This window comes from Salvelinus sp. IW2-2015, linkage group LG11, assembly GCF_002910315.2.
Source record: "Salvelinus sp. IW2-2015 linkage group LG11, ASM291031v2, whole genome shotgun sequence".
In the NCBI taxonomy this organism is placed as follows: Eukaryota; Metazoa; Chordata; class Actinopteri; order Salmoniformes; family Salmonidae; genus Salvelinus; species Salvelinus sp. IW2-2015.
The window spans coordinates 41062060-41073444 of record NC_036851.1 but is presented as its reverse complement, the minus strand read 5'-3'; the positions used below and the strand labels follow the sequence as shown (position 1 = coordinate 41073444).

Sequence of the window (11385 nt, the reverse complement as noted above, 5' to 3'; positions counted from 1 at the left end):
TGTCACGACTTCCGCCGAAGTCGGTTCCTCTTCCTTGTTCGGCGGCGTCGGCGGTCGACGTCACCGGTCTTCTAGCCATCGCCGATCCACCTTTCACTTTCCATTTTGTTTTGTCTTGTTTCCCACACACCTGGTTTACGGAGCTTCCGGCGACGGTCCCCAGTCCGGAGCTTCCGGCGACGGTCCCCAGTCCGGAGCTTCCGGCGACGGTCCCCAGTCCGGAGCTTCCGGCGCCCTTTCACAGTCCTGAGCCTCCTGAGACGGTCCGGAACCTCCTGAGACGGTCCACGGTCCGGAACCTCCAGCTCCATGGCCGAAGCCTTCCCCTGCGTTGATGCCCAGTCTAAGCACGGCGTCCAGTCCAGCTCCAAGGCCAGAGTCTTCTTCTGCGTTGGTGCCCAGTCCAGGCACAATGTCCAGTCCCGCTCCATGGCGGGAGCCTTCCCCTGCGCCGATGCCCAGTCCAGGCATGGCGTCCAGTCCAGCTCCATGGCAGGAGCCTTCCTCTGCACTGATGTTCAGTCCAGATCTGGTGTCCAGTCCCGCTCCATGGCAGGAGCCTTCCTTGACACCGAGGTCCAGTCCAGGCACAGTGTTCAGCCAGGATCCATGGCTGGATCCATGAGATGAGTGGGTTCTTCGGCCCGCACCAGAGCTGCCACCAAAGCTGGCGGATCCACGAGCTGAGCGGGTTCTTTGTCCCTCACCAGAGCCACCCCCGATGCAGCGGATCCGCAGGATGAGCGGTTTCTTTGTCCCGCACCAGAGCCGCCTCCGATGCTGGCGGATCCGCGGGATGAGAGGGTTCTTCTAGAGAACCATTGTTTCTCTATGGTGAAGTAGGTCAGGGCGTGACTGGGGGTTATTCTAGTTTATTATTTCTATGTGGGGTTCTAGGTTATTATTTCTATGTTGGTGATTTGTATGATTCCCAATTAGAGGCAGCTGGTAATCGTTGTCTCTAATTGGGGATCATATTTAAGTAGCATTCTTTCCACCTGTGTTTTATGGGATATTGTTTTGATTTAGTGCACGTAGCAGCTCTGTAGTCACGGTTCGTTGTTAGTTTATTGTTTATTTGTTTTTGTCTTTGCTATGTTTCACTTCATAAATTAAATTATGTGGAACTCAACATCCGCTGTGCCTTGGTCCGATCATTATTCCAGCGAACGTGACAGCAGTGTAGCCCAAAGATATTGTTTTTGTTGTGTTGAACTTGACAGTAACACGTATGTGTGTGTGAGTGAGGGGGGATTATTAAATTTTTTACTCAGTGAACATTATTTTTGCAGACATGTAGCCTTTTGCGCTTGATCGATGTCTACTATAGTGGCCACTAAAATAGAGCAAAAGTAGAATGTCTGTTTGTTTCATTCGGTTTCTACTTTAAGATGTTTTTTTCCCAAGTGCAATATTTAGATGTGTGTGGTCACAAGCGTTCTATTATAAAGGCTGTCATGGCTAACTGCAATATTAGTGTATTGTTTTTTCTCTGGACTTGAGTGTCATTTGCAGTAAAGTCTAGGCAACAAATAACATTGGATTGCTTTCTTTGCATTTTTTTAGCTGTGAGTGTCACGATCGTCGTTGGAAGCATACTCGAACCAAAGCGCAGCGTGATCTGGGTTCCACATATTTATTGTAGTGAAACGCACAAAACAATAACGAACAAACGAAAAGTGACTTTATGGAGTGCTCACAGGCAACAACACAAAAACAAGATCCCACAAAACACAGTGGGGAAATGGCTGCCTAAATATGATCCCCAATCAGAGACAACGACAAACAGCTGCCTCTGATTGGGAACCATACCAGGCCAACATAGAAAAAAACAACCTAGATTACCCACCCTAGTCACACCCCGACCTAACCAACATAGAGAATAAAAAGGCTCTCTATGGTCAGGGCCTGACAGTGAGTTAGGTTCACATTAACCACTTTTTATTTTACACACAGAGACTGATAATGTAGATCATATTCTTTGTTGTTTAATTAGTTAAAAACCTGCATTTCCTCCTAGCAAGGATGTTTTGCATGTTTCAGTGCAACAAAAAAAGAAGTGTCACCTTTTTGGGCCCTCACCAGTTTGCATCCTAAACCTTGCGTAGGCGGCAGACACTACCATATGAACTGAACCCAGACCACTACCATGTCTATTCCATATGAACTGAACACAGACCACTACCATGTCTATTCCATATGAACTGAACACAGACCACTACCATGTCTATTCCATATGAACTGAACACAGACCACTACNGAACTGAACACAGACCACTACCATGTCTATTCCATATGAACTGAACACAGACCACTACCATGTCTATTCCATATGAACTGAACACAGACCACTACAGGTATGCATGCTCAGCTCAGCTCTTCAGTGCACAGCGGACAGCGGGGTTGGAAAGTTGTGTGTACGTGTGTGATTGAGAGGGCGAGTGTTTCTTTAGTTGCCTACTGCCTCCTCCAGAGTAACTTTACTGTGAGGAAACTGTCTGTGTCAAATAGAACTTTATTCCCTATATAGGGCCCTGGTCAAAAGTAGTGCACTATATAGGGAATAGGGTGCCATTTGACACAGCCTATGTGTTTTCCACTGCCAGGGGTCAGAAGGCTGAAAGCGTGGGTGAGGAGGAGGAAGAAGTGAAACAGAAAGGAAGAAAAATTCTCAGCTCTTTGAAAATCCTGTTCTATCCTTATCTCACCAAGATAAAACCGTTTATTTTTCCAACTCACCCACTCTTCTTTTTTGATGTACCCATATTGGCATTGGGCAAAGCAAATGTTCCACTTGTAAACCCTTTCATTCAAGATTCATCGCCATACATGGTTGTGTATTTGTGCTTGAGGCATATACTGCTCTACCAAGCAAAAAGTCAGTAACTGCTCATAGCATGGAACTGAGAAATATGGCTTTTATTTACCTTGGTTTCACAGTAACTTTATGCAGTTACTGCTAAACATGACCCCCATTTTCTCCAAAACACAACACAATAGAGGCATGATACTTGTCCACATGATTAAGCATGTATTTAATGTAGCAAAAATGACAGTAACTAATTGTCGACCAAATGAGCAGTTACTGCCTTTTTGTTCTGTAGGGCAGTATAGTTGCATCTACACAACCGATGTCGTGTGATGTGGTTTCATCTTGACATTAGACTACTTTAGAGGTCTGAAAACATCTGACAAAACTTTGATTTGAAAGTGCATTGTCCTATTTGTGAAGCTCTGCTTCAAAGCCCCGGCCTTAAAGCCATGCTGTTCTGAGATGTAACACAACATCCTCTCACAAGAGTCTAACACGTATCTGTCATCCACAGCGTCTCTGGAAGACCCCCCCAGCCAGACCCTGGGTCCAGCCCCAAGGCGGGGGTCCAGACTGGGCCTGGTACAGGGGACCGCCTGGCATCCAAGGGGGAGCAGCAGGGCCAGGGCCACGCCGCCCGTAAGAATCTCCAGGTGGACGTGGGTAGTAGCAGGATGGGACGTTCCCCGTCGGTGTCCCCCGCCATCACCCCCACCTCCCCCTACTCTGTGCCCCAGATCGCCCCCATGCCCAGCAGCAAGCTGTGCCCCGTCTGTAAGACAGCTGACCTGACGGGCACCACGGAGGACAACCAGCCAAACTGCAGCACCTGCACCCAGTGCCGATCCACGGTGTGCAACCAGTGTGGCTTCAACCCCAACCCGCACCTCACCGAGGTAGGAACAAACAGTGGATCATGTGCTACTTTGCCTATTGATGATTTTGTTTGTTTATACAGTGTCCATATTAGGACATCTTCAGTTTTCTTTCTGAGACTGAATCAGCTCCCACTGACACAAAGGCTGTCCTAATATGGACACTGTATGTATATCAGTATATTTGACATTGTATGATACGTTTGAACTGTTTAGGACATCAGGAACAGAGAATGTGGTTAGGTTTATACAATGTGGTCAGGGTCATAGAATGTGGTTTGTATTTGTTATGGATCCCCATTAGTTACTCTTCCTGGGGTCCAGCAAAATGAAGGCAGTTATAACCTTTTATAAACACTACAATACATTTCACAACAGATTTCACAACACATTAAGTGTGTGCCCTCAGGCCACTACTCTACTACCACATATCTACAACACAAAATCCATGTGTACATGTGTGTATAGTGTGTATGTTATTGTGTGTGTGTGTGTGTACTGTATATGCGTGTCTGTGCCTGTGTGTGTGTGTCTCTTCACAGTCGCCCCGCGGTGTATTTTTATCAGTTTTATGAAAAACTTAGTTTTTATAGGTATTTGGCTAAGGTTTATGTGAACTTCTGACTTCAACTGTATATTTGTTGTTTATACAGTTGAAGTCGGAAGTTTACATACAMCTTAGCCAAATACATTTTAACTCAGTTTTTCACAATTCCTGACATTTAATCCTAGTAAAAATTCCCTGTTTTAGGTCAGTTAGGATCACCACTTTATTTTAAGAATGTGAAATGTCAGAATAATAGTAGAGAATGATTTATTTCAGCTTTCATTTCTTTCATCACATTCCCAGTGGGTCAGAAGTTTACATACACTCAATTAGTATTTGGTAGCATTGCCTTTAAATTGTTCAACTTTGGTCAAACGTTTTGGGTAGACTTCCACAAGCTTCCCACAATAAGTTGGGTGCATTTTGGCCCATTCCTCTGACAGTGCTGGTGTAACTGAGTCAGGTTTGTAGATCCCCTTGCTCGCACACGCCTTTTCAGTTCTGCTCACAGATTTTCTATAGGATTGAGGTCAGGGCTTTGTGATGGCCACTCCAATACCTTGACTTTGTTGTCCTTAAGCCATTTTGCCACAACTTTGGAAGTATGCTTGGGGTTTTTGTCCATTTGGAAGACCCATTTGCGACCAAGCTTTAACTTCCTGACTGATGTCTTGAGATGTTGCTTCAATATATCCACATCATTTTCCATACAACACTTGAAGAGTCTGTCAGAGTGCCTTAAAATAGTTTCAATCTTTAAGAACTTCTGGCTTGGTCAGTGTTTTCTACACAGAGGAAGAATAAAGTGTTGTAATCTGCAAAGTCGTCACCTCAGCTCCGTCATACTGGACTGATCTTTCCCTGGCTGCATGACCCTCGCTGAGACCCCTTACAACTATCTGATTCCTCCTAAGAATTTTCTTGGTATATCTTATACCATTCTGAATAATAATCCAAGAATATAATACATTTGCCATTATTCCATGATCCCAGACGTAGACTACATCAACTCAAGATGGAAATTGGTATCCATTCACTGATTGTTATAATATACAGCCAAGTTCACCTGAGCTTCCGTGGTACTTGTCTTCCCTGGCTGTCTGACCCCTGCTGCGGAGCAGGTGCCGGGTCACCATTTATCCTGGCTAAGAACTGATGAGTATTAGTGGTTTGTGTAACGACTGACTCGTGCACCATAACCCGTGAAGCCTGTAAGATGCTGTTTATCCGTGGTCAGTGAAGTTAGGGAAGTAGCTAGGGAAACTGACAGGATTAATAACGATTACATAGCTATGACTGACTCTAAAAAAACTCAAATTGCACTGTCAAAACATTGCAGAATATCGATCGTTCAATGTTTGGGCCGCATTGTTTTCATCATTGTGAGTCAGGTCTAGTGTAATTGAGGCCAGACAATAATAGATTAACTAGGTTAAGTGAGCTTGTGCAAGCTAATGTAGCTAACTTTTTGGCTAGCCTGATGGTAAGTGTAAACTGGCGAAACTAGGCCAAGTTTCATTTACTTCTGTTGAAACGGGACATAACCAAGGCTACAAAATAGTTTCCAACAGCTGTTAGATATTGCTATTTGACAGATAGCTGAGGCTAGAGCTAAACTGGCTGTATGGTGCTAGTCAACTAGCTAGGTAGCTAGTTCCATTCCCTTCCAGACAGATCTTCAGTTGAGAGGGGATAAAACATTAGCTAACGTTATACTGCAGTTACACTACTAGCTCAGCAACTTGCAATAAATACTTGTGTTTCTGTTAGTCAAACAGCAGTTACCTTGCCAGATACATCAGTCAAGATAAAGAGTTGCCAAGGTGTTCTGCTCTGGTTGCCGTCTGCACAACTCCGGGAAAAAAAGCGCAAACACGACATACAGCAGCTGCTTGTATTGATCTATCCCGTGCCGGTCCTATAAGCCAGCCTTTCAAGAAGCTTTGCCTGCACACAGCCTGTCTGCGCAACACTGAAACCCAAATAGTGGAAAATACTTAAGAGAAAAAATCACTTTAAAGTAGCATTTAAGTAGTTCTTGGTGGGTATTTGACTCTTACTTTGACTGTTGGATATTTTTGACACTTTTACTTGTTACTTTACTACTTGGGTCATCCCTACTGCTGGTCTCCCTACGGCCTCTGATCTGGTGGAACTCAACAGCAAAGTGCTTAGTTTGTAGATGAGTGTCACGTGTTGGAGTGTGCCCTGGCTATCCGTCAAATGTGAAAACCAAACAAGAAAAAGGGTGCCATCTGGTTTTCGCTTAATATGAAGCGTTTGAAATGATTCATGAACTTTTCCTTTTGCAGACGCTTAACTATAGTTTTTCAATGTACATTATCGTTTTGATACGTAAGTATTATTAAAGCCAAATTCTTTTAGACTTTTACTCAAGTAGTTTTTACTGGGTGAGGCTTTCACATTTAATGAGAGAGTAGATGTGTCCGTCCGTGTTAAGGAATCTTTTACTTTTTCCTCAGGTATGACAATTTGGTACGGTTTGTGGCATGGCACTGCGAAACCGCCAGAGAGCAGCCTAACTGACTCGGCTCTGAGGGCGGCGCGCTGTGCGGGAGTGGGGTCCGGTAAAGCAACACCGATGGTGTTTGTTTTTTGGGTATCACAGTGCAAGGGGTGAAGAGGACTGGGGGGACCAAAAAAGCAATTTCAGGAAGGTTGGGGGTGTTATGTTCCCCCCGTTCCAGTGAAAGTGCTGGTCGCCCTGCAAATATCTAATGACACAAATCGATGTAATGAATAAATATTTTGGAGATCATTTGGAGAAAAAGTTTGACTTGCAATACTGACGCAAGCTTTATGGGGGTGGGTTGGGGGGCCGCTGCGCATGTAAATTGCCCTGCGCAAAGGGGAAGTGACGTGAGATACTTAAAGACCAAAATTGGCCCGCCACGTTAGCCAGCAAACTGGCTCATGCCTTGCCCAACTTTCTAAATGGCCAAAATGAAAACGCGAGGATGAGCCTCTTCCTCCTTGGCCGCAAAAAACTATGCAGGAAATTGGGCCAGCATAAATACTTCAGTGGAGGTTGAGTTAGTTGAGCCTCTCCTCCATAGCCCTGCCAAAACTGGCCAGAAATTAGCGCGCATTAATAAATTCAAGTGGTTGTGTTAATGAGTGGTATTTGTGGAGCGTCTGTGTGAAGGACGGTGATCTAGAACACAGGCACAGCTCCTCCAGCATAAAAACCAGACCTCATCTAGAACATACACTTCACATAAAAACCAGACCTCATCTAAACAACGACAGCTGGTCAGCGCAGAAAAACCAGATTAATCTAGAACATAACATCTTCACATAAAACGCAGATCTAATCTAGAACACACACTGTGAGCATAGAAAACCAGACCTCAGCAAGAACACACACCTTCAACATGAAAAACCAGACTGCATCTAGAACACACAGACTTCACATAAAGAACCAGGAGCTCATCTAGAACACAACCCTCACATAAAAACAGACCCTCACCTAGAAGCACACACCTCAACTTAAAACCAGACCTCACCTAGAACACACCTTCACGAGAAAACCAGGACCTCATCTAGACATCACACCTTCACATAAAACCAGAGCGCTTCTCTTAGAACACACACCTTCAGCATAAAAACATGAACCTCATCTGAGAACACACCCTTCACACGTAAAACGCAGACCCCCTAGCAACACACACCTCACATAAAAAGCCAGACCTCATCTAGAACACAGGCATGCCTGTAAGGGCTGTCGGATCTCCTCATCTCAGACGAGGAAGAGGAGAGAAGGAGCACAAGACCAAAATGCCGCTTAGGGGGAAATAAGCCATCCTTTCTTATTACACGACGATGGCAACAAGCGAAACACAACAACACTTGTCAAATAAACAAAAACAAGAAAAAACGACGTGTGACAGAAAACCTGAACATAAACTACATAACTAAACGTCAATAACCCGCACAGGAAACAGCAACGACATGAAAATAAACGAACAGCCAAAGCAGAGTCCCGGTTATGGTTACATACATTCGACGAACAGGGAGACAATGCACCGCACAAACAGAACAGTGAGGAACACCCTACCTAAAGAGCTCTTAATTAGAAGGAGAACAAAACACCTGCTCTTAATTAGAGTGCATACCGGCAACAAAACCAAGCATAGAAAGCAGATAACATAGAGCTGCCCACGCCAAAAACATGCCCTGACGATAAACACAGTACAAACAACATAAAACAGGGTCCAGGCCTGCGGCGGAACGCCGTTACAGAACCCCCCCTGCAGGTGCGAATGCCGGGCCGCACCAGCACAAAGTCCAGGGGAGGGTCTGGGTGGGCAGTTGACCGACGGTCGGTGGCTCCGGCTTCTGGACGCTGTCCCCACACACCGATAGTCACTCCCCGTCTGTCTCCCCCTCCCAATGACCACCACTAAAACTAACATCCCCTAAATGAAATGCAGCACCGGGAGAAAGGGCAGCACCGGGACAAGGGGCAGCACCCGGGACAAGGGGCAGCACCGGACAAGGGGCAGCACGGGACAAGGGGCAGCACCGGGACACAGGGGCAGCACCGGGACAAGGGGCAGCACCGGGACAAGGGGCAAGCACCGGACAGGGGCAGCACCTGGATAAGGGACAGCACTGGATAAGGGACAGCACAGGATAAGGGGCAGTCACGTAACAGGGGCAGCACCGGAACAAGGGGCAAGCAACCGGAAACAAGGGGCAGCACCGGAAACAAGGGGCACGCACCGGAACAAGGGGCAAAGACTCCAGGGCGGCGAGCGGGTGGTGGTGGGGGGGAGGGTGGAGTGGGCGTGGGGGGCGGCGGGCGGGGGGGAGGGGGGCTGCCGGGCGGGTCGGCCGCGCCCGGGGGGCGGGGGCGGGTTGGCTGGCGTGGGGCGTGGCTGGGGGGTGGGGGTGGGAGTTGGGCGCGTGCGGAGGGTGGGGCTCTGCGGCGCGGCGGGGGGGGTTGGTGGGCGGGCTGGGCGCGGCGGGGGGGGGGGAGGGGGGTTCGGCGGCTGCGCGAGGGCGGCGCGTGTGTGCCGCGGCGTGGGGCGGGGGCGGCTGGGGGCGGTGGTGAAGGGTGGTGGGGGCGCGCGTTGGGGGCCGCGATCGGTCCGGGTGCGGCGCGGAGGGGTGGGAGTGTGGGGGGGGCTGGAGGGGGGGGCTGGGGTGGGCGGGGGGGGCCGGGCTCGGCGGTGCGGGGCTGCGGCGGCGCCGGAGTGGGGATGGGCGTGGTCCTGTGGGAATTTAAGTATGCTCTCTAATTCTCTTTCTTTCTCTCTCTCGGAGGACCTGAGCCCTAGGACCATGCCTACGACTACCTGGCATGATGACTCCTTGTTGTTCCAGTCCACCTGGCCGTGCTGCTGCTCCAGTTTCAACTGTTCGTGCGGCTATGGAACCCTGACCTGTTCCCTGTGATTATTATTATTTGACCATGCTGGTCATTTATGAACATTTGAACATCTTGGCCATGTTCTGTTATAATCTCCACCCGGCACAGCCAGAAGAGGACTGGCCACCCATCATAGCCTGGTTCCTCTCTAGGTTTCTTCCTAGGTTTTGGCATTTCTAGGGAGTTTTTCCTAGCCACCGTGCTTCTACACCTGCATTGCTTGCTGTTTGTGGTTTTAGTCTGGGTTTCTGTACAGCACTTTGATATCAGCTGATGTAAGAAGGGCTATATAAATACATTTGATTTAAATTTGATATATTTGGGGAATACAACCTTCCAAGCTCTGCAGATTTTGCTGCGAAAAACAGGCATTAGATTATTATTTTGGTACTCTCCATACGTATGTACAGTTGAAGTCGGAAGTTTACATACACTTAGGTTGGAGTCATTAAAACTTGTTTTTCAACCACTCCACAAATTTCTTGTTAACAAACTATAGTTTGGCAAGTCAGTTAGGACATCTACTTTGTGCATGACACAAGTCATTTTTCCAACAATTGTTTACAGACAGATTATTTCACTTATAATTCACTGTATCACAATTCCAGTGGGTCAGAAGTTTACATACACTAAGTTGACTGTGCCTTTAAACAGCTTGGAAAAATCCAGAATTTGATGTCATGGCTTTAGAAGCTTCTGATAGGCTAATTGACATCATTTGAGTCAATTGGAGGAGTACCTGTGGTGATTATTTCAAGCCTACCTTCAAACTCAGTGCCTCTTTGCTTGACATCATGGGAAAATCTCAGAAAAGTCTGGTTCATCCTTGGGAGCAATTTTCAAACGCCTGAAGGTACAACGTATCTTGTACAAAAAATAGTATGCAAGTATAAACCATGGTACCACGCAGTGCAAATCAATCCCAGAACAACAGTAAAGGACCTTGTGAAGATGCTGGAGGAAACAGGTACAAAAGTATCTATATCCGGGGGCCTCCCGGGTGGCGCAGTGGTCTAAGGCACTGCATCGCAGTGCTAGCTGTGCCACCAGAGACTGTGGGCTCGAGCCCAGACTCTGTCGCAGCTGGCAACCGGGAGGTCCATGGGGCGATGCACAATTGGCCTAGCGTCGTCCGGTTTAGGGAGGGTTTGGCCGGTAGGGATATCTTTGTCTCATCACGCACTAGCGACTCCTGTGGCGGGCCGGGCGAGTGCACGCTGACCAGGTCCGACACATTGGTGTGGCTGGCTTCCGGGTTGGATGCGCGCTGTGTTAAGAAGCAGTGCGGCTTGGTTGTGTTTCGGAGGACGCATGGCTCTCGACTTTCGTCTCTCCCGGGCCCGTACGGGAGTTGTAGCGATGAGACAAGACAGTAACTACTAACAATTGTACACCACGAAAAGGGGGGTAAAACTTTTTTTTTTAAAGTATCTATATCCACAGTAAAACGAGTCCTATATCGACATAACCTGAAGGCCGCTCAGCAAGGAGGAAGCCACTGCTCCAAAACCGCCAATAAAAAGCCAGACTACGGTTTGCAACTGCACATTGGGACAAGATTGTACTTTTTGGGAAATGTCCTCTGGTCTGATGAAACAAAAATAGAACTGTTTGGCCATAATGACCATCATTATGTTTGGAGGAAAGCCAAAGAACACCATCCCAACCGTGAAGCACGGGGTGGCAGCATCATGTTGTGGAGGAACTTTGCTGCAAGAGGGAATGGTGAACTTCACAAAATAGATGGCACATGAGG

At 47.4% G+C, this 11385-nt stretch overlaps 1 protein-coding gene across 1 annotated transcript in view; it reads left to right on the top strand.

The window, feature by feature from the left end:
• The window catches only part of LOC111970730 (protein bassoon-like), a 56619-nt gene that overhangs the window by 13669 nt on the left and 31565 nt on the right, over window positions 1-11385 (top strand). Inside the window, exon 2 of the mRNA XM_023997500.2 lies at window positions 3327-3708. Within this exon, the coding sequence (XP_023853268.1) occupies window positions 3327-3708 (382 nt within the window). The remainder of the gene's footprint in view (window positions 1-3326; window positions 3709-11385) is intronic.